We start from the raw sequence: 24,168 nt of genomic DNA, 5'->3' as shown, positions 1-24,168 counted from the left end.
ACAACAATAGCTGACATAAATCGGCAAAAAAACTGTCAATGGTCATTTGTTTTTATTTCAGAGATTGTCTGAAGTGTACAAAAGTGCAACATTTTCTTCATAGGCCACATAAAGAATGCAGATGTTAAAAACACATGTTGAGCTAGATATAAAGACACAAATGTAAGCTCAAATGCAACATGAGAATCAATTACGCTTTCTATCCAAAGGACATCACAATCACAATGTAGTAAACAAAGCACTTGTAATAAATGTAGCAATACATAAGTATTAAAACTTTGGAAACACACACACAAAATAACTCAAATATTTAATACTGTATCAATGCACTTGAATTCTTAAAATGAGACTAAATAGATAAAGCTCTGAGCCTTCTGCTTTTTGTCAGCATAATTTAAAAAGACTAGCAAAAGTGAACAACAGTGTTAAAGGAGGTACATTTAACAATAAAAACACAGTAATCAATGCTCTTTAGAAGCCATTTAAATGCCATATCACGTATTCAAATCATATTACCTCACATACATCCTTATGAGAATGAAAAATATGCATGTAAGTTTACAATATTGCTAATTAGGTTTATGTAGCTATAAAACAGTGCTTATAATGGTGTGCACGAGTGGAAGAAGTGTTTACATCTGAGGACCTTCATCCTCGGCTGTTGTCGATGCTACTGAAAGCAAAGTCAAAATGAACACAGACTTGTTTTCAGAGATCAGATCATGAACAGTAAAAACATGGCACTACAAAAAAATCCACTTTGTTTACATTTTTCCCAAAATAGCAACAATCTGTTTCTTTGTCTTGACAGAAAAAGTGTTTGCACTTAGACTACATCTGCTGACTTGAACAAAGTCCTTTCTAACTGGATAAGGAATTGCCTTGGAGATTTGTAGTTTTTAAAAACTTTTTGTCAGCATGCAGACAGGTCTGAAGGAGCTGCCCTGAGGGTGTCCTTTGTATCAGGATTCATGGTGATACTCACACATGAACACACATGGTGTTCAACAACAATAACAAAAACACACAGTTGTATTTTAGTACAGCTTCCGAAGAAATGTGGATCCTTATTTGAGATGTTCTCAACCTGCTAATTGGGATTTTGGATCCCCAGTCACAAGGTGATTCATGGAGAAAATACATTTCCATTATAGTGAATGTATCCCCTTACAGAATTGTGTTTTAAAGGACAGATTTCACCGCAGCCTGCAACCCTGACCCTAACAGGTAGAGAACATCACTCTTTTTTAAGTATACCCTTGTATATCCAAGCAAATGAAAAGTTTAACATGTGGAATGTGTTGAAGCTTTAGCTCCTATGGTAGATAAGACATTTACAATCTGAAAACATGCAATAGCACCACTGTTGTTTTAATGAGGTCACTTCCTGTCAGCCGGTCTCTCACTTCCTCCTTCTGCCACAGTATTTACCCTGGCAGCCAGCGCCTAAGTATAGGACAGAGAAAATTATTCTTCACATGACATACCATACATAAATGTGTAAAGACCAGACTAAGACCAAGTTTAGCTAACTAAAGTTTAGTTAACTAAAGTATTTTAAGTCGCACTTCAGACAAACCAGCCGGTGTTGTTTCTCAGTTAAAAGGGTCCGTTCTTTTATTAACCTCACAGCCACCTAGTTCCTGTATTTGTGGTTGTTAGACTACAATATGGGGCAGTTCTAACATGTCAGTTCTTGAAAAAACATGCTTTTACCAGACAAAGAGTGTACATAGAAGTAGCTGTTGAATTCAAAGTTGAACGGTCATCATGGTGAGTGTCAGAGGAAAGATGAAACATCAAATCATTTTTCTTTAAAGTGGAAGGAGGAAGATGATTGCTCAGCAGAACATTAATTAAACTGAGGTTACTACATATACACACAGTATATATGCTGGAATGGTGCTAAAGTTTATTTTGAAATTTAAGTTGACTCACAAATTTCCCTTACAGTGTTTTATTGTGTACAAAGTGTATGGTTTTACCTCTGTAGCCGCCAGCTCCCAATAAGGCCTGCATGGCTGCAAATTTGGCTGCCATCTGTGACTTGGCTAAAGGACATAAAAGTAAAGAAAAAAGTTATTATGCAGCGAACAACCTTAAAATATTATCAGCCTTTTTAACTATATTTTAATTAAAGTACAAGTCATCAATAATTCCAATGTCCAATATTCTGTAGTTTGTGTTTAGGAGTAAGACAATCCTCAACCTTTAAACTGAACAATTAAAAAACGTTATGAAACAAGGACATATTTTGTTATGTGTGAGTGCTAAAGCTGATTAGAGCGTGCTCATCCCAGAGGTCACTGTGAGTTTTCTTACATTTTTGCCCGGCACCCGCATATCCTAGAGAACAATAACAGGAAAGACAGAGTAGATAACAATAGTTAATCTGTACAATGTTCTCATGTGTTATCTCATGAATGACTGAATGAAAATATGCCCCAAAAATTATTCATCATTCGGGATCAAAATATTGGTTTCTTACTCGTAGTCACTTATAGTTTTTAAAATGACAAAGAATATATTGTGGGATTAAAAAGGGAGAGTATAAAATTGATAAAGTGTCTTACCTGGATAGTTTCCACCAGCCACCCCACCAAAGCCAGGGCCAGCACCCCCTGCTGGAACAATAGACACATTACAGCCTGCATAATACACATCCACTAGCAAACTATAGATCTTTATCAAAACTCAGTGTACTGTATTGATCTATCATGGATCCATACCCTACCTGTTGTGTGGGGATATGGGGGAAACCAATATAACTATTAGAACATGAAATGTACAAAGGTTAGGTATAATAAGGTTAGCCTTTGCCTACACCTTTTTGGACAATATTGATTTATTTTTTTGACCAAAATACATTTTTGGGTTCATTATAAATTCTACACACTTCTCTTTTGACAGAGATTTACTGAAATGCATTTGTCTTCCAATGTAAAAATGCAAATGATTATGTTTTATGTCTTTATATAACTACGTCGAATTGTTGGAGGAGCTTGGGACTTAAACTGTTCTTTGCCATTTCTACACTATAGCTTGTGTGCACATGTCAATAAAGCTTTTGAATCTTGAATATTGAGCTCTTGTATTACTGTTGTGCATTGTGTCATTGCTACACCTAAACTGACCTGGTAAGCTTCCTGCGCCTCCTCCTACTCCCTGACCTGTTCCTGCAGGACCTCCTGTTCCTCCTGCTGCACTACCTGGGCAAACGTGAGTATAAATGCAAAGTCAGTCAAACGCTAAAAAGCAAAAAATAACACACAGCATTAGAACTGCAACAACTTACTGATTACACATTGACCTTTATAAACATGGGTTTTCATTATTTTATAAAACTAAGAATGAAATGATAAATCAATCAACAAAATAATATATTTGCATAATAATCTCAGTAATGGAAATAGTCGTTAAGCAGCCCTATACAGTATACTATTGACAGCTTTAGTTAAGCTCTTTGTTATTGTATGAAACTTCAACACATTTTACAAAGACGAGAACAATATAATGTTTTTGGTCAAACCTAATACTACCTGTTTTTAGCAATTATTTCCATTAAAAACAAGAAGCTCACCTGAGCCTCTGATACCTCCACTTCCTCCACCAGGAAGCAGCCCTGCTCCACCACCTGATGAGTTGGGGTTAGAGTAATTGAGTCATATTGGATAGATGTATGATCATTAAACAGACTTATAAAGGAATAAACAGCACAAAGATGGAGACAGAAGAGGTTTACAGTCAAGTTTTATCATGTGGATAAAACTTCAATGCATTGTATTTCATTGTTCTGGTAAAGATCCAGCACCAAAATGAATTGTATCATTCTTTTTAATGGGATATCTGCATCAGTAGAGAACTTCACCTGGTCCATAGCTAGTTCCTCCCAACGACGAGCCATAACCTGATTTAGGAGCCTTCCTGTTCCCAAGTGCTTGGTCACCAGGTCCAAATCCACCCACTCCTCCAGGTCTAAAACCCCCAGGCCCAGTTCCAGCACCTCCTGGGCCAACGCCCCCGGTTCCAGCACTTCCTGGGCCAATGCCCCCGGTTCCAGCACCTCCAGGCCCGTAACCTAAACCTGTCCCTGTTCCAGCTGGTCCGTATCCTCCTGGGCCATAGCCTGCAGGTCCAGCTCCAACTCCACCAGGACCACCACCTACACCTCCTCCTAATCGTCCTGCCAGGAAAAGTCCAAATACATAAGCACATCTATATACTTTATTAAACAAAATAAATCATCATCCCTCAACTCACCTGAGCCATACCCATAACCTGGAAAAAAGCAGATGAGAATCATAGTTAGTTTTCTATATTCTCTATCGAGTTCTCCGTCCGTGCAATGTGTATTAACTACCTTTCAGTTTCACTTGTATGATCATTACTTACCAGATTTAGAAGGTTTCCTTTTTCCGAAACGTGGGCCTCCTGGTCCAAAGCCTCCAGTTCCTGTGCCAGCGCCTCCCGGTCCGAAACCTCCAGTTCCTGTGCCAGCGCCTCCTGGTCCGAAACCTCCTGTTCCTGTGCCAGTGCCTCCTGGTCCGAAACCTCCAGTTCCTGTGCCAGCGCCTCCTGGTCCGAAACCTCCCGTTCCTGTGCCAGCGCCTCCTGGTCCGAAGCCTCCAGTTCCTGTGCCAGCGCCTCCTGGTCCGAAACCTCCCGTTCCTGTGCCAGCACCTCCTGGTCCGAAACCTCCCGTTCCTGTGCCAGCGCCTCCTGGTCCGAAACCTCCAGTTCCTGTGCCAGCGCCTCCTGGTCCGAAACCTCCAGTTCCTGTGCCAGCGCCTCCTGGTCCGAAACCGCCCGTTCCTGTGCCAGCGCCTCCTGGTCCGAAACCTCCTGTTCCTGTGCCAGCGCCTCCTGGTCCGAAACCTCCTGTTCCTGTGCCAGCGCCTCCTGGTCCGAAACCTCCAGTTCCTGTGCCAGCCCCTCCTGGTCCGAAGCCTCCAGTTCCTGTGCCAGCACCTCCTGGTCCGAAACCTCCAGTTCCTGTGCCAGCGCCTCCTGGTCCGAAACCTCCCGTTCCTGTGCCAGCACCTCCTGGTCCAAAGCCTCCAGTTCCTGTGCCAGCACCTCCTGGTCCTACTCCCCCAGGCCCAAATCTGCCTGGCCCAACTCCTGCACCTAAAAAAAACAGGCTTAGTTTAGTTTTTTTACTTAAAAGCTGCCAGTATTGTATTATTAGTGAGTAAGCACGTATAAGCAGCCCGTAGAGCCGGCATATTTCGTATATAGCTGTTGGAGCAACAGAAAGGCGTCACTTTGACGGTGTTGGTGAGTTTCTATTCAGTTTGAATGAAGTGTGCTTTATGGTTGAATTTGTCTGTTAATAATCCAAGTAGAAGCCATTACCTTGCTTTACTTCAAAGTAGGTAGAAGAAGTACTGCTCTAGTCTGCCAATTCAATGTTCAGTTGAAATTTGTCTCCAGATAGATTTAGATGCATATGAATGTGTCAAGATAACATACACAGTTAGTACACAGAACAAGAGAAGTATCCATGTAGCACACATTGTTCTTAATAACTTTGTTCCTAGTCCTGATTGTTTTTAATGATTACGGTAGTTATGGTATACAGACATACAGTAGAGATAATCCCTAAACAATCTGCACATTTTAAAGTGTTTCTCACCTTGTCCGTAGCCTGCTCCACCAAGAGAGGAGGATCCATAGCCTATGAGAAGAAGTTACCAGCATGAATATATCTTAAAACATAATGACCTATGCCATTTCAGTAAAACGTATTTTATAAGTGTAATTATTCATGACTATTATACCTGATTTGGCAGGCTTTCTCTTTCCTAGTCCTTGACCTCCAGCAGTATAAACGCCAGGAACTACTCCGGCTCCTCCAGGCCCATAGCTGCCTGTTCCTGTGCCAACACCGCCAGGACCAAATCCGCCTGGCCTGGTTCCGACACCACCTGGTCCTGTCCCTGCTGTGCTGGGCCCATATCCTCCTGGTCCAGTGCCACCAGGTCCGTAACCAGCAGAACCACCAGGGCCAACCCCACCTGGTCCAGTCCCGTAGCCACCAGGCCCAACACCACCAACTCCTGCCCCGTAACCTAAAAAACAAATATTGGTTAGTTTTCACATCTCTGTATAAATCTTTGTCTTTGTTCTCTGCATATCTGTAAATTCATATCATACGTTTTGAGGGTTTGCCGGTTCTCAGTCCTGGTCCTGTGCCGTATCTTGAAACTGAATAACAGATATGATGATAGATAAGTAAAGGAAATATTTTACCCCCAAAATTATACATGGTACATCAGTTGCTCAACCATAGAGAGACTCTAAATGTTTTGACATTGTATTGTAGTGTTATGAATGATCATTTTGGGGTCAAATATTCCTTAAACCAATATTTGAATTATGTGCTATTTAGGTCAACTTACCAACCGGACCCACACCATATCCCCCTGGTCCACCACCAGCTCCAGTTCCAACTCCGAGGGTCCCAGCACCCCCTGGACCTCCACCACCAACGCCTCCATAGCCTCCAGGTCCTGCACCGTATCCACCTGGACCAGCACCGTAACCTCCGGGTCCTGCCCCATATCCACCCGGACCAGGTCCAAAACCGCCAGGACCAACCCTACCCTGCCCTGCGCCGAGAGTCCCATATACTGATGGAAGGGAAACACATAGAATGCATCAGGTAGCTTATTTCATCGCCCATATATTGCAGATATTGATTAAAACGGGAAGAATATAGTTCACAGTTTATCAAACCTTTGCCTGATTTTCCCTGGCCTACTGCAGCTCCAGTCGGGTAACGTAAGCCTTAGAGAAATGAAAATAATAATGTGTATATCAGATAAGTTTCAGTCATCTGTTCGCAAACTTTAAAAGCACTTTTATCAAAGACGGCGTGGTTCAATGGAAGAACATACACAATTTGTCTGTGTGATCAAAGGTTGAAAGACTGATAGTGTTAGTTTACACACCTCCACCTGGTAAAACTCCAGCTCCACCAGCACCATAGCCTGTAATTAATAAAGTGTAAGCATAATTGTAACATGTTTGGGTTGAATACACAAACATTTTAGAGATCAAAACATGGCATCTGCTCACTTTTTCCAGGTTTAAATGCTCCTGTTCCTACTCCACCAGCCCCAGGTACCAAGCCTGCTCCTCCAGGACCTACTCCAACTCCACCCGGACCTCCGCCAACTCCACCTTGACCTCCTCCAACTCCTCCAGGACCTCCGCCAACTCCTCCAGGACCTCCTCCAACTCCGCCTGGACCTCCTCCAACTCCTCCAGGACCTCCGCCAACTCCTCCAGTACCTCCTCCAACTCCGCCTGGACCTCCTCCAACTCCTCCAGGACCTCCGCCAACTCCGCCTGGACCTCCTCCAACTCCGCCTGGACCTCCTCCAACTCCTCCAGGACCTCCTGTCACCACCCCTGATCCACCTGGTCCACCACTTGCACTTCCTGCTACAGTCCCATCAGGTCCGTATGCTTAATTTAAAAAATAAAAAGATAAAATCCATGTTTTTATTTATTTGTATGAACATTTTCTGTTACCTCCTCTATGTGAGTCATTTGTACTGGTTATAGTAGAAACTTGATACACATAGATGTATAAAGTTGTCACATGTAATACATTCAATTTGGTGTTTACAGTCATACGGCAAAAATGTCACCTTTTGGTGGTTTGGGTGTTCCTCCAGCTCCCCCTGCACCACCTCTCTCTCCGTCAGGACCTCCCTCTCCATCTCCTTCACCCGGCGTGTCACCTCTGGGGACACCTGCAGATGGAGCATAGCAAACCACACGTGTATTACAGCTAGAGGTAAGTATTAAACTATTACATGTAAACCATTATTACAGCAAAGAAGCCTGGTGAGTGTTTTTTATTCTCCATGTTGATCCCTATTAGCTTCCACGAAATCCATAAACAAAAACAGGTAATGTATCATATAAAGTTTAAAAGAAGGCTGTTTGGTTTGAATACCATACATAAGAAGTTATATAATTTGTTGCTTTGTATTGTGCCATTGAACAAAAGGCTGTTAGATAATAGGTAAGGTAAATTAGATTTTATTCTATTCACCTGGGGGTTTGAGAGGTTTGGCTCCCGGCAGTGTCCCACTTGAAAGATCACCATCAGAACCTGCACAATTAATTTGAGAAATTTAAGAAACATCAGGAAATATTTTGAATCCAAAAGTAAAAATGTTTTATATGAGGAGGCACAATTGCAAAATCAATTAACAATACAGGAAGTGCAAGCCTCAACATCTGCTACATATTTTGGAAGTGAAATGCAGGTTTGCGTACCACTTGGTTGCACAGCCTCACCTCCAACTGAAAAAATTGAAATACAGTTTATCCTGGACACTGATCATTCAGAAACACTTCTGCAATACATTTCAAGGTTATATATGTTAGTAGCTAGCTTAGCAAGGGTCTGTCTGCTATGAAGTATTCTGTGGTGCCAGTGTTTTGTTAGGAGGTACAAATAAAACACTCACTCTCAGGTAGAGGTAAGCCAGTGACAGCTGTGAAAGCATTCAGGTGGAGAAATATTGTGATCAGCATCAACATGAAAAGCTTGCGTGATAGCGTGATATGCCACTGTATCTTGTGAGGCAAATGTATTGTCATACTGTGCTGTTATTGAGCAATAGTCCTTTACTCTACCATTATTTTGATTAACATCTTATAAATAACGTCTTGAGTGTACTTTATGCCAACTCACCAGGAGAAGCTCCTGTTGAACCTGTAGGATATGAAAACAAAAGGGTCAGCTTTGTTAGATCAAAGTAAGCAAGCACATTTGTTGGTCTCTTGTATGTGTTACATGCAGTACTTTGGCCAAGTGTGGATATATTGGCCTTTTAATTTTGCCTTGTTAAGATACAAAATAATTAAATGTAAGAGATGTTAAATGGCATCAATGTAAAAAAAAAGAAAAGTCCAGCAGTGATCTATAAAGCCTGTGTAGGCTGGATTCTTTGGGGGAGGGAATGTGTTTTGTTCTACACCTCAGAGTCCAGTCAAGTTAAAAAAAATAGTGTTTAGAAATGTCCACTTGGTGGCACCAAAACAAAATCCTAGATACACTGTTCGCTTCCCAATGTAATGGGAAGCAAAGGAACGTATGTAATTAAAATCCACTTCATGGTTATTGTGATGTCTGGCTGACTAACAGATGTACTCTGACAGAATTAGATGAACATGCGGTGCTTGCAGACAAATATGCTGGCTGGCTGTAAAATGAACACTGACCTGGAACTTCTGTCCCGTTGAGGCCTGTTCCAAGGAAGTCATTAAAGAAAAGATGAGAGACAACAATAAATAGTCACAGAGTAAATTAACACCTTAGCTTGTGATAATCTTTATCTATATATAAGATATAAGATACCTTGTTTTACTCCAATGATGGGGATTCCTGTTCCACCCAAGACATCTCCGTCACCTCCTTCACCCACAGGTCTGCCAGTCACACCAGTACCTCCTGTTTTATTATACACACACAAGGACATTTTTTAACAGAATGTACAGTTGATACTAAAAGAATAAATGCATGATGCATATTTAGCATTCTAGATGAATTCTGTGTAGTCTATTGGCCATCTTGTTTAACCATCAGATTGCTAAACTGAAATACATATTTACAGTTGTAATAGACACACCTTCACCTCCAGAACTTCCAGAACCCTCTATCACACTGCCGGCTCCTCCATCACCTGGAATAATGTCAGGATTTTAAAATGGTTCTGCATCTGTAAGAGCTTCTGATCTGTACGTAAACGGAATAATTCTCACAAAGACAATGGCATCATTTTTAGACTAGAAAACTGCACTCAGATGAACACCGTTTGGGGTCTCCCTCTTCCCTTCCAATAAGAGTTGAATCAAACTCACTTGTCCCTCCCTTAAAGGCGGAACGTTTTCTACAGTATTATTTATAACTCTAATCTGGAACCTCACTTCATTTGCTCTCTTTTTCATTCATATAAAGCATCTTTTATAGTATAACAAATGCATTGGGAACCCTATGAGTAAATGTATTGTGATAATATGTGTTGAAAATGTGTTATAGTGCTGCATTTTGCTAAACTGAACAAATACCTTCTGATGCAGGTGCTGGTGTGCCTCCTGTGGGTCCAAGTCCTCCTCCTAATCCAGCATACACAGTTTAACACACATAGATTTTCCAAATATTTAATGAGTAACCAGAATTGATATAATTCAACCTTAACACAAAGACTTACCACTGGTTCCAGTTGCTGTCCCTGCACCACTACTTGTGTCAGTGCCATTTACTGAAACACCAGTGCCGGTCCCTGGGCCAGATCCTGCAGTACCAGATCCTGCAGTACCAGCACCTGCAGTACCAGTTTCAGATCCTGTTGTCCCAGGTCCTGCTGTACCAGTTCCTGCAGTACCAGTACCAGGTCCAGTTGTTCCAGATCCTGCAGTTCCAGATCCTGGAGTGCCAGATCCTGCCGTTCCGGTCCCATTCCCAGATCCTGCCCCAGGTACAACTCCTCCAGGTTGACCTGCAGTTCATAAAATAGATAATATGGTAAATTTGAAAGATGTCCTTATAAACAGTTCTATTCATCAGTTTAAACATCTATAAAATATACACAAACTTACCATACTTAGCAGCTTTGGATCCAACTGTTCCATAACCTGAGGATCATAATAAATTAAATGTATTAAATATTCACAACTTGTGTGATTAAAAACACAGTGATTTCTTGAAATACTTTTCTACTGGATTTCTGCTGCCATGTCATGACACAACAACCTTTTCGATTAACTTACAGTTCATGTTAACAAACAAGAAAAACAAAATGAAATTGTAATACCATATTTAGCGGCTTTTGATCCAGCTCCATAGCCTGAAAAGGAAGAAGGGCAAGTTAAAACTCAGCTGAATTTGAGTTCTTCAAGATTTGTTGTGGACAAAATAAAAACGGAACCTTGTCCATATCCAATTCCTGGTCTGGTACCATAGCCTCCACCTGGTCCATATCCTGTCCCAGGCACAGGTCCAACCCCAGGCACATATCCACCAGGTCCATATCCTGTTCCTTTTCCAAAATGCCCAAGGTAGTTTTTATATTAGCCGAGGACACAGGGTCATTGTGTCACTTAAATCATGTACATTTAGTCTCAAAATAAGAGATTGATGATGTAAAATGAATTAAAGAACTACAAAAAGGAAAAGCAAGTCTAGAATTTGTTTCTTTTATGTTGTCTTTCCTCTTCATACCTCCAGCACTGCCTGGTCCAAAGCCAGCTGGTCCACCTCCCGTACTAATTCCTGAACCAGGTGCCAGGTATCCTCCTGCACCCAGGGCACCACCAGCACCTCCAGGAAGACCTTTAGAGAGCACCATTATATCGGAAAATTTAAACCAACCTGACAGGACTTAACACTCTGATGACAAACTGCAGGCTGTGTTCATGGCAGATATAGTGACATGTTAATGATGAACAGATGCATCTACATTAAAACTGCATTTTCTTACCATATTTCCTGGCTTTGGCACCAGCATAACCTACACAATGTAGACACATCAAGATATAATAAGAGTAAAACCAGAATCAACCAGTATCAACCAGTATCAACCTCTTATTTTAATACATCTTTATCTTTCATCTTACCTCCAGGTCCGTAGCCAGCACCTCCAGGCCCGACTCCTCCACCTGGTCCATAGCCTGTACCAGCACCACCGGGCCCAACTCCTCCTGGTCCATAGCCTGTACCAGCACCACCGGGCCCAACTCCTCCTGGTCCATAGCCTGTACCAGCACCACCGGGCCCGACTCCTCCTGGTCCATAGCCTGTACCAGCACCACCGGGCCCAACTCCTCCTGGTCCATAGCCTGTACCAGCACCACCAGGCCCGACACCTCCTGATCCATATCCTGTCCCAGCACCACCAGGCCTGACTCCTCCTGGTCCGTAGCCTGTACCAGCACCACCTGGTCCGACTCCTCCACCTGGTCCATAGCCTGTACCAGCACCACCTGGCCCGACTCCTCCACCTGGTCCATAGCCTGTACCAGCACCACCCGGCCTGACTCCTCCTGGTCCATAGCCTGTACCAGCACCACCTGGTCCGACTCCTCCACCTGGTCCATAGCCTGTACCAGCACCACCAGGCCCGACTCCTCCGGGACGTGTTCCTGGACCTCCAAGTGCTCCGCTTAACATTCCTATCAGTAAAACAATCATTATAGTAGTCATAATGTTCTTTGTTGGAAACAACTATATACACAAATAATAGTGTTGCATTCAATTACACTAAAATAAAATGACTATAATTACCATATTTACGTGCTTTGGCATCGGCATCATATCCTTCAACACAAACATAGAAGGCTGATTATACATATGTATTTGTTAATGCAATAGAGTTCTGTCTTATGATTGGATAGTCTCTTAAGCCATAACTACTGACACACTTTCCAAAAACCATCAAACTTCCAGTTTATAATTACCTCCCGGTCCTGTTCCTGTTCCTCCTGATCCAGCTCCACCAGGTCCGTAGCCTGTACCAGCACCACTAGGGTCGACTCCTCCTGGTCCATAGCCTGTACCAGCACCACCAGGCCCAACTCCTCCTGGTCCATAGCCTGTTCCAGCTCCACCAGGCCCGACTCCTCCTGGTCCATAGCCTGTACCAACTCCACCAGGCCCGACTCCTCCTGGTCCATAGCCTGTACCAGCACCTCCAGGTCCGACTCCTCCTGGTCCATAGCCTGTACCAGCACCTCCAGGTCCGACTCCTCCTGGTCCATATCCTGTACCAGCACCACCAGGCCCGACTCCTCCTGATCCGTAGCCTGTACCAGCACCACCTGGCCCGACTCCTCCACCTGGTCCATAGCCTGTACCAGCACCACCTGGCCTGACTCCTCCTGGTCCATAGCCTGTGCCAGCACCACCAGGCCCGACACCTCCACCTGGTCCATAGCCTGTACCGGCACCACCAGGCCCGACTCCTCCTCCTGGTCCATAGCCTGTACCAGCACCACCTGGCCCGACACCTCCACCTGGTCCATAGCCTGTACCGGCACTACCAGGCCCGACTCCTCCTCCTGGTCCATAGCCTGTACCAGCACCACCAGGCCCGACTCCTCCGGGACGTGTTCCTGGACCTCCAAGTGCTCCGCTTAACATTCCTATCAGTAAAACAATCATTATAGTAGTCATAATGTTCTTTGTTGGAAACAACTATATACACAAATAATAGTGTTGCATTCAATTACACTAAAATAAAATGACTATAATTACCATATTTACGTGCTTTGGCATCGGCATCATATCCTTCAACACAAACATAGAAGGCTGATTATACATATGTATTTGTTAATGCAATAGAGTTCTGTCTTATGATTGGATAGTCTCTTAAGCCATAGCTACTGACACACTTTCCAAAAACCACCAAACTTCCAGTTCATAATTACCTCCCAGTCCTGTTCCTGTTCCTCCTGATCCAGCTCCACCAGGTCCGTAGCCTGTACCAGCACCACTAGGCCCGACTCCTCCTGGTCCATAGCCTGTACCAGCACCACCAGGCACGACTCCTCCTGGTCCATAGCCTGTACCAGCACCACCAGGTCCGACTCCTCCTGGTCCATAGCCTGTACCAGCACCTCCAGGCCCGACTCCTCCTGGTCCATAGCCTGTACCAGCTCCACCAGGCCCGACTCCTCCTGGTCCATAGCCTGTACCAGCACCTCCAGGTCCGACTCCTCCTGGTCCATAGCCTGTACCAGCTCCACCAGGCCCGACTCCTCCTGGTACATAGCCTGTACCAGCACCACCAGGTCTGACTCCTCCACCTGGTCCATAGCCTGTTCCAGCACCACCAGGTCCGACTCCTCCTGGTCCATAGCCTGTACCAGCACCACCAGGTCCAATGCCTCCACCTGGTCTGTAGCCTGTACCAGCACCCCCAGGCCCAACTCCTCCTCCTGGTCCATAGCCTGTACCAGCACCACCTGGCCCAACTCCTCCACCTGGTCCGTAGCCTGTACCAGCACCACCAGGCCCAACTCCTCCAGGACGTGTTCCTGGACCTCCAAGTGCTCCACTTAACATGCCTATGGGCAAAACAGTTATCATAATAGTCATGATGTACTTTATTAAAACCAGTACACAAAAAAGTCAAAAAGTTGCATTCAATTACATTCAAATAATATGACTATAATTACCATATTTACGTGCTTTGGCATCGGCATCATATCCTTCAACACAAACAAAAAAGGCTGATTATACATATGTATTTTTTAACGCAATACAGTTCTGTCTTATAACTGGATTGTTTCTCTTAAGCCATAACTACTGCATCATCATTGGCAAATTTCCCGAAAACCAATTTAAGTTCTAGTGTATTATTACCTCCAGGTCCTGTTCCTGTTCCTCCTGATCCAGTTCCACCAGGTCCGACTCTTCCTGGTCCATGGCCTGTACCAGCACCACCAGGCCCAACTCCTCCTCCTGGTCCATAACCTGTACCAACACCACCAGGCCCGAGTCCTCCTCCTGGTCCATACCCTGTGCCAGCACCACCAGGCCCAACTCCTCCTCCTGGTCCATAGCCTGTGCCAGCACCACCAGGCCCAACTCCTCCTCCTGGTCCATACCCTGTGCCAGCACCACCAGGCCCGACTCCTCCTCCTGGTCCATAGCCTGTGCCAGCACCACCAGGCCCGACTCCTCCTCCTGGTCCATAGCCTGTTCCAGCACCACCAGGCCAGACTCCTCCCCCTGGTCCATAGCCTGTTCCAACACCACCAGGCCCGACTCCCACTCCTGGTCCATAGCCTGTTCCAGCACCACCAGGCCCGACTCCTCCTCCTGGCCCATAGCCTGTACCAGCACCACCAGGCCCGACTCCTCCTCCTGGCCCATAGCCTGTACCAGCACCACCAGGCCTGATTCCTCCAGTTGTTCCTGAACCTCCAAGTGCTCCACTCAACATGCCTTAAGGCAGAAAAGGCCATGTTTTATTCATTTTAAAATATTCTTTATATAATGCTTGTAAAAAGTAATACGTTGCATGTGATAATATAATGATAATTACCATATTTTCGAGCTTTGGCATTTGCATCATACCCTTGAACACAAACATATTAATCATATATTACTTTTTGCTAAAGCAATGCAATCTGTAAGTTAACCATAGTGTGTAATTTAAGCAACTACTTTAAAAAATGTACCTTAAGTCGTATCTACTAAATAATTCAAAAAAACAGATTCATAATTACCTCCAGGTCCTGTTCCTGCTCCTCCTAATCCAGTTCCAGTTCCACCTTGGCCAGACCCGGTTCCTCCTGGCCCATAACCCACTCCTCCAGGGCCAGTCCCAGCACCACCTGGGCCATAACCAACCCCAGAGCCAGGTCCCACGCCCGTGCCAACTCCAGCTCCTCCGGCCGGTCCTCCAAGCCCTCCAGCTGCACCAGTCCCTGCACCGCCTGGACCATAACCTAGGCCACCTGACCCAGTACTGGCACCACCTGGGCCATAACCAAACCCAGAGCCAGGTCCACCGCCTGTGCCAACTCCAGTTCCTCTTCCTGGTCCTCCGCCACCAAGCCCTCCAGCAGCACCAGTACCGGCACCACCTGGACCAACACCAACCCCAGAGCCAGGTCCGACTCCCGTGCCAACTCCAGCTCCTCCTGCTGGTCCTCCTCCGCCAAGGCCTCCAGCCCCACCAGTGCCTGCACCGCCAGGCAGACCTGGAAAGTTAAAAGCATTTTTTAGCACTACAGATGAAAAAATCTTATCTTATTTGAATGTTATTTTGAATAATGACTCACCATATTTGCGAGCTTTGGCTGAGCCCGGACCATAACCTATGCAACAAAAAATATCAACACCCAGTTAAACACTTAACTACCTTTTCAAATGTTAAATTATAAAAATTGTTGAAAATATCCCAGGAATTATAAAATCAATTCTTTGATAGTTGAATTGTGAACTTGAGTGTCCCTTTAGTAGCCCTACAAATGTGCACTACTCCAGATTTACCTAAGCCAGGTATGCTGCCCGCTGCTCCAGGCCCACTGCCTGTTCCAGCCCCACCTCCAAATCCTGGTGTGACTCCAGCTCCTCCTCCTGGGAGTCTTCCAGCCCCTGCCCCCAAAGTACCTCCTTGACCAAGAGCACCTCCACCAGCTCCAGCTCCACCTGGTCATGAAAACAGATGAGCTTAGGAAACTTGATTATAACAAAACGCTTAATACTGCAACACATCAAATAATTACGTAACCATCATATGTTGAATATTAGGTTGACACCTCCACTAATGTGTATTTACCGTATTTAGCTGCATATTTGGCTGGATTCTTCGATTTGCCCGTCCCTGTACGTTAAAGGATAAATCATTTTCTGTGTGTCAACCTTTGCATTTATCATTGACGTTCCTTAACTCTATATGCAGCTGCATCACTGTTTCCAATGTACCTGATTTTGGTGATATGAGAGGGTAACCACGAAAAACCCCAGGCAACTGCGGTCCCCGGCCATCTGAGGAGAGAAATACAACACTTGGATGCTCATCCTGTGAAACTCAAATGCAGCCTCTAATAATATTTATATAATTGTTAATAAATGTTTTAATTCAAGTTTAAGTAATACATTTGAAATCCCCTTGTAATATTATACAGGACTTTGTGACACTTACTGCCTGCCCCTCCTGGTCCAACACCACCCTGGCCAAGTACACCAGCCCCTAAAGGGATTAAGGCACATTTTTCAGTTTTTAGGGATGTAATCCAATTTGTGATGTTACAAGATTGATTAACATCGAGTGTAATAACAAACCAGTCTGAGGTCCAAGTCCATTTCCTGTGGCCACTCCAGGGAGAACACCGCGGCCTCCAAAACCTAGCCAGGGAATATCAGACGACCATTGCTGAGGAAAACTGATACAACTCTAAAACACTGAATGCTAAAAGTGTAATATATGTTCATGTCACTTGTGTTTAAACATACCTTGGCCTGGTACATATCCACCATGATAGAGTCCCGGCACCCCAAGTCCTGTGTGACAGCAAGCCCAGATATAGAATGTTTTACAAAAATTTTATTTCTGGTTTAACTGAAGGAAGGTTGCAAATCCTTCAGGAAGAACATAGATTGTCGTCTTCTTTTTTTACCTGGAACTTGTTTTGATGCTTTACCACTGCTCTTCCCCCCTGGCCCTCCGCCTGTTGTGCCAGTCTGCGGCAGAATTGGAACTGAAACAAAAATCAAGTGAGTCACTTTATCCTAAGTGCATTTTGTTTGGAACTTGTTCTCGATTGTATTGTATATTTGACTATACTGTATAGTATAATATAAATCAAATTATCTACCTCCTCCAGGCCCGACTCCAGCTCCACCAGGCCCAACTCCAGCACCGCCAGGCCCAACTCCAGCACCGCCAGGCCCAACTCCTGCGCCACCAGGCCCAAACCCAGCGCCGCCAGGCCCAACTCCTGCACCACCAGGCCCAAACCCAGCGCCGCCCGGCCCAACCCCTGCACCACCAGGCCCAAACCCAGTGCCACCAGGCCCAACTCCTGCACCGCCAGGCCCAACTCCTGCACCGCCAGGCCCAACTCCTGCACCACCAGGCCCAAACCCGGCACCGCCAGGCCCAATTCCTGCACCACCAGGCCCAAACCCGGCACCGCCAGGCCCAACTCCTGCACCACCAGGCCCAAACCCGGCACCGCCAGGCCCAAACCCGGCACCACCAGGCCCAACTCCTGCACCACCAGGCCCAAACCCGGCACCGCCAGGCCCAACTCCTGCACCACCAGGCCTATAACCTGTTCCGAAGGGTAAAAAGAAATACTAAATATTATAAATTGTTCATATTTCAGTAATCATTAAACTATGTAATGAACAGTCAATACCTGTTTTAGGAGGTTTGGGACCAGTTCTACCAGCTACTGGGTATTGACCAGCACCTGGACCATAACCCCCTCCGTAGCCTCCATAGCCACCTTTGTCAGGATAGAGATATGTTAAGTCACATATTTTGTTGAAGGTAAGCAATAACTACAAATTCTAGGTGTGTGCCCAGTGAAGTAGAAGAGAAACATTTTCAACATTATTGTTTGATGTTACAGAAGAGCAGCCTGATGCTGCCTCAGGGTTATTGTGCAATAGATACAAAAGCATAAGCTAGCGATATTTATGTTGCTCAAAGATTGTCATAGTTGCATCAACAACCTCTCAATGGACTTACATGACTAATGCATTTATTAATTGATCTTTCTTAAGAATATATAGCAACAAACATATGCAGTTTAAGCTGTTATTGGGCATCATGTATCGATACAGAGGTTGACAAAGCACTGACCTCCAGGTACAAAGCCTGTTCCAGCTCCCAGACCTACGCCAGTCCCGAGGCCTCCTGCTCCAAGCGCTCGCCCACCAAATCCTCCTGCCCCGGGGCCTAATGGGCAGATCAAAGAGATATAGTACTCAGTGCTTCCTATACTTGCTCTATTGACAAGGATATACTGCATCATACATTAATGAATCCAGTGTGTCTACTTGTAAATTAAATTCCCTCATTCCCTGTTGAAAATAGTCCAGGTAAGGTGGGTTATGAACTTGTAAATTCATTTTCTTTAACTTTATTCTGAGTTATGACATCTCCACCTTTCAAGGCTCATTAAACTATTTGAACTTGGTAAGGGCCGCAACTTACATTTCATTTATTGATTATTTGCTCATAAAATGTAAAAAAGTAGTCAAACATTTCCATCCTGGTTTCTCAAAGTCAAAGGTGATGTCCACAAACAACTTTAATGGGAAAGTGCAATGTTTCAGAGGCTGAAAACAACATTTCAGTCTTCTGAAGTGTTTGCACAACTTTTAATTGGTTTTATGGGGAAAAACTAGAAAGTCTGTTTCCTGTGCTTATACTGACCTGTTTTCTATCCACAATTAAAATGGTTGGAATTCAATAGGTTACACAATACTGAGGTTTTACCTCTGAGGGTCATTCGGATATTATCACCAACCTTCCTCATTGTTTGAGGCAACTTGCAGTTTTTCGTAGGAAAAACAGCTAGCCTGAAATTCCAAAACAAATCAGTCTTTCTGACTGACGTGATGACTTCCGTCCTTTATCAGGGACCTGCCATGCCTAATGCATGAGCCTTTATCACTGTATGTGTACATGAGGATGGGTGGCCCTTCAACAACACCATATAACACTGAGGTAATGAGGAAATGAAATAATGGTACATGTATGTAATCCTTATCCTGTTGCATTGATTTAACCAAGGAACAATATTTGGAGTACAGGGGCTTCCACTGGTCTGTGTGTGCAGAGCAGAGAACTTCCTATTATTGTAAATTTCACACAGTGCAAGTTAACATAACATGCAATCTGTTGGCAATCTATGTGTTAATAACACACACTACTTAATTATCTTGATGTACCAGCATTAATCTTTCTTAGCCAGCTTTCGTCTGATCAGACTAGGTTTGCAAATTGTAAATTGGTACAGGCATGCTATTAATTATCCTACACCTATGGAAATCTATTTTAAAGTTAGATGAAAAATACAGTAGGTGCTTAAAGGGGGTTGTTAATTTGTGTATCCATTTTCAGTGTATTACCTACAGTAGATACCGGTCCATATGCCACCAATTTGAAGAAACTTACAAAAGATACAGAATGGTAGCTTAGCAATTTTCTGCTGCGGATTGGGGCAGCAGGAAAACATTTAAGTCACATAAATAAAATCAGATTCCGATTATTTTCACAGCTTTACTATCAGACAGCCCCTTCAGACCGTCAACTGAAGCCGTCTATGACAAAAACAGTAGTTTGTAGGAAATCATACCAGACTTACTGCTCTACAGGTATCAAGATGTCCACCAGCAATATTTGTCTTACCAGGCCCAACTCCTCCAGGTCCGACTCCTCCCTGTCCAACTCCTCCAGGTCCGACTCCTCCAGGTCCGACTCCTCCCTGTCCAACTCCTCCAGGTCCGACTCCTCCCTGTCCAACTCCTCCAGGTCCGACTCCTCCCTGTCCAACTCCTCCAGGTCCGACTCCTCCCTGTCCGACTCCTCCAGGTCCTACTCCTCCTGGTCCGAATCCTCCTGGTCTTGGACCACCATATCCTCCTGAGGAACACATTCATTGGGACATTTACAGCAGATTGGCTGATGAGTGCTACTTAAAAAAAAACAGGCTACATATGAGACTAAAATAGGGAAAACGTAAAAAAATGAACATAGATGAAGACAAGATACCAATATATTATGACCAACACTGCATCTGAAGCAGCTGTATGTAAATGGTAAATGGACTGTACTTATGTAGCGCTTTATCTGGTCTTTTCGACGCCTCGGAGGGCTTTACATAATAAAAGTAATTCTGGTTGAAAGACGACCACACTTCCTCGCAGCCACAGTCGCCCAACAATGTTTTCTCTCATGTAAAACGTGAGGTATCTGACCTCACATTTTTACCTTTGGTAACACTTTCAATGATGTCAATGTTTAAAAATGCATCATTAACATACTTTTAATGCATTGTATTTATAGCACTATGAAATCGTAGTTCTAAACTACATTTTGAAAGTATTGTGATGTATGCCGTTTTAATAATGCTTATAACGATACTTATACAATGCTATAAGCAGATTATATAACCCGTCTCTATAGTATGCTCATAACCCATATTATGACATGGGTGTTAAACAGAAAACATAAATGACATCCACCTCCACCTGCTCCTGGTCCAAAGCCTGCAGGACCAGCACCTCCACCTCCACCAGGCTGAAATCCAGTCCCAGCTCCTCCAGGGCCGTAGCCAGTCCCACCCGGTCCAAATCCAGTCCCGGCTCCTATGCCAGCTCCAGCGCCACCAGCAGGTATATACACACCTGATAGAAAGAAGCAGCTCAGTCACAGCAGATGACAATGGGATTTTTCAAGTTAAGTTTTTCTGTTCAGGAAAACCGATTAGATTAGCCAATTCCAAAATGAAACGCAGAGTTTAATGGTCAACAGGGTTTTGTTGAATGTGAAATATATGAGTCATTACTCAAGTCTAATGAGGCATTATTTCTTCCCCTTTGCCAGCACTTAATAAAACCCATTTCATTTGTCAAAGGATTTCATAAAACAACCGGGATCAAATGCCGCTCTAGCACAGAGAAAAAGTGTGTTTATATGTCTGCTTGTCTTGGCGATTATCAACCCTGGGCTCTCAGTTTCTCTGTAGCTGATAACAAAAGCCCCTTCATCCAAAAGGCATGCATCATTGGTCATAATTCTCACACCTATGTTTTGTTCCAAAAGTGACGATAGCCAAAAATAGAAACCCAGAGAGCCAACAACTATAAAAGGAAAGGGTTTTATTTATTTTTTGATATCGCCCAGATGTGAAAAGAATAGGTCTGTAGGGAATCCTGAAGAATGTGAGTTTCTGATCTCACAGTAATGCCATGTACAGCACATTACCAACACACTGTACATAGCTTAACTGTTCAGTGATTCTGCAGGACAGAAACCTCCTGCCCTAACAAATGTTGTTATGGGAATAATCTTTATGAAATTATCCATTGGAAGGGTACAACAGTACGCTCATATTCACCAGAGAGGTGTTGTGAAATAAAACAGCAGTTGTGCTTGGCAGTGAATTCATATAATAGGTTATTTAATGTGTATTTAAACAATACATGTGACAGATTCTCGAGGGTTCACTGTTTAAAAAAAGAGTGACTTTAATATATCTCCTGATTGAATTAGAAATGTTTGCATATCTTGTATCGCTGTCCATGATATCACACTGTAGCTATTATGGTTTTTAGACACTCTGGCTATGTGGCTCCAGGGATGACAACATACGTCTTTCAGTCAGCCAAGTGCTTGTACACTGAATTACCTCAAGTCTATTAGATGGGTTGCTAGGACATTTTGAAAAGATATTAGTGATCTCCAGGGAACTCTGTGGACTATGATAATCTCATGACTTTTCTTATAGGGCCACTAAGAGGTAAACACATTTATCTATCTGACAGATTTCTACTTGATGAATCAGCACACATTTTGGTATGGACATTTATGGTTCCAAAGGGATAAGACTGTAATGACTCATATTTCATCAAGGGCCACTATCACATCAAAATCTAAATGGTTATCGGACAGCTCCCGTAGAATCAAGAAGCTCTAGTTCCTATAGAGCTTTTCATCACTGTTGATAGTTTTTGCGTAGGTCTAGATGGGTCATTTTTGGAGTTCTGGTGAACTGTCCCTTTAAATTATTTATGGAGTCTCAGAAAAAAGTCTATGCATGTAATCGCAACGTCACCAATGTTCATGTCATTCTGCTCATCCCATCTAATACAGGAACTAAAACGTTATCACCTTCGTCACACAGTCTGTTGTTTCCAACAGTTTGAACTTTGCTGTTACCATCAATATTCTGTGCTGAGAGGTTTTCAGTATATTAATGATTCTTACTGACTATTAACGACTTCAGTACAATTATTACTATTCAATTATCAATTACTCATCCTGTCCTTTTAGTAAAAACCAAAACATGAACAATCAATGAAATGACTACTAACTCTCTACAAAGCATGCAGTGGTTCACCCTGATACTTTAGGAATTTAAATTACACAGCCGCCCACAACTGCTTTTTTTCACTTGCTCTCGAGGAATAAGATGAGGGAAATCTTGTTGCCTCTGCCAACTAAAAGCTTACACAGTGAGACAAGGAACTAGAGGGATGAGGTATGAAGGACACAGTTATCGTTAAAACTTTTAATACGGTCCATCAAAGTAAGGTGCAGCAACCCATTAAAGGTGCAGCACCTCATTAAAAGATTTAGACTGCTCATCCTAATAACCTTGTTTTTACAATCTCACACTTCGTGCGGAGGAAGAGATGGAAGATAACAAGCAATGATATCATACTGTGGTTTTTCAAAGGATTGTTGTTCTTTATTACAGCGTTTAAATGTTTACAATTTCTATAAAAATCCTCCAGACAAACTCAGTTTGATTTCCTTTACATCAAGATAATTAATGTTACAGGGAGACTACAAATGAGTTTAACGTTTGGTTCAGAGATTGCCAACGTTACTTGATAATGATGATGCCAGTAATAGCTGCTTCTATTACAGAGCATAACAAAATATATATATTTATATATATTTTTTTAACCACACTAAAATTGGTTCAGCTCTTTGGCAGATTTTCGCACATTTACAGTTTTCATTCTGATTCAAAACCTGCCATCTTTACCGTCATCAACAATAACCTACAGACAATTTCTACTAGAAACCAAATTGACATCAAATCACAGAAATTCCACATAAAACAGCACATAAAATCATTTCTCTGCAAACAGTGCTAATCAAACTGAATGTGACACCTGATCTACAGGTGCTGCACTGCTGAGCACCTCACACATGCAGTAAAGGGAACCCACCTCCTTGCAGTGAAGGTTTCCACAAAGCCAGGAGAAAGACGACATGTAGGTACGTGGCCGCCATCCTTTTCGCCATCTCGCTCCCAAATGTCCCTCTCCTCTCACAAGTTCCAGGTTTTATCAGGGCTCAACAAGGCCTTAAGAAAAAAAGAGGGAAAATGAGTGAGAACAGAAAAAAATGGGACAGGATGCAAGACAGGGCACTGTGTAATTGGCTAAGACACACAGAAAGAAAAGAGAGAAGGGGAGAGAAGAGAAACAGTGGATCACCTCATTAAACCAAATGGGTTGTTCTAACCCCCCAATGATTGTTGAGCTGCATTTATTTGGTTCTCTTCTGCCAGAAAAAGGGGCAGTATGAAGGGTGGGTGGGGGCCTAAGAGAGAGAGAGAGAGAGAGAGAGAGACACACACACATACACACACACACACACACACACACACACACACACACACACACACACAGAACATGTATGAGAGGTAACGGAGTCTGTGAAAGCAGCAGCTGATTTTAAGTTGCGACAACATGACTCATTAAAGTATATTTCATTAATCTTTGCTGTCCGTTTATAATATGTTGTTTTAAAAAGACGTGTGGGTTTCTTACATAAACGCTCCCCCACATGGTTTAGTTTACTTTTGTTTCTGTGGGTCATACCAAACATTGTTATCACTATTTTGCAAAGCATATTCCAATCATGCACATACAAATAG

At 43.5% G+C, this 24,168-nt stretch overlaps 1 protein-coding gene across 1 annotated transcript; it reads right to left on the bottom strand.

Moving 5' to 3' along the window:
- Positions 1–37: 37 nt before the first annotated feature.
- Positions 38–23,579, bottom strand: LOC134872156 (fibroin heavy chain-like). The gene is made up of 54 exons (XM_063895313.1): positions 23,456–23,579; positions 20,738–20,899; positions 19,902–20,135; positions 18,348–18,443; positions 17,899–17,988; positions 17,322–17,804; positions 17,155–17,235; positions 16,991–17,038; positions 16,820–16,882; positions 16,680–16,727; positions 16,460–16,522; positions 16,314–16,358; positions 16,025–16,183; positions 15,814–15,849; positions 15,554–15,732; positions 15,301–15,465; positions 14,387–14,941; positions 13,428–14,058; positions 13,286–13,309; positions 12,851–13,164; positions 12,481–12,783; positions 11,925–12,165; positions 11,641–11,862; positions 11,505–11,534; positions 11,246–11,356; positions 10,953–11,063; positions 10,839–10,871; positions 10,624–10,659; positions 10,236–10,523; positions 10,093–10,140; positions 9,654–9,707; positions 9,383–9,475; positions 9,247–9,270; positions 8,717–8,737; positions 8,490–8,516; positions 8,296–8,322; positions 8,069–8,128; positions 7,659–7,763; positions 7,081–7,473; positions 6,954–6,992; positions 6,739–6,789; positions 6,402–6,632; positions 6,157–6,207; positions 5,781–6,071; positions 5,636–5,677; positions 4,393–5,127; positions 4,261–4,278; positions 3,869–4,183; positions 3,581–3,634; positions 3,135–3,209; positions 2,574–2,621; positions 2,323–2,346; positions 1,986–2,051; positions 38–1,446 (listed from the first exon to the last, which is right to left on the bottom strand). The coding sequence occupies exons 1-54, from the start codon at positions 23,529–23,531 to the stop codon at positions 1,403–1,405; spliced, it is 7,863 nt and encodes a 2,620-aa protein (XP_063751383.1). The 5' UTR covers positions 23,532–23,579; the 3' UTR covers positions 38–1,402.
- Between the last annotated feature and the right edge of the window lie 589 nt (positions 23,580–24,168).

The sequence above is a fragment of the Eleginops maclovinus genome, chromosome 11 (genome assembly GCF_036324505.1).
Source record: "Eleginops maclovinus isolate JMC-PN-2008 ecotype Puerto Natales chromosome 11, JC_Emac_rtc_rv5, whole genome shotgun sequence".
NCBI classification, from domain to species: domain Eukaryota; kingdom Metazoa; phylum Chordata; class Actinopteri; order Perciformes; family Eleginopidae; genus Eleginops; species Eleginops maclovinus.
This window is presented reverse-complemented; position numbering and strand designations above follow the sequence as displayed.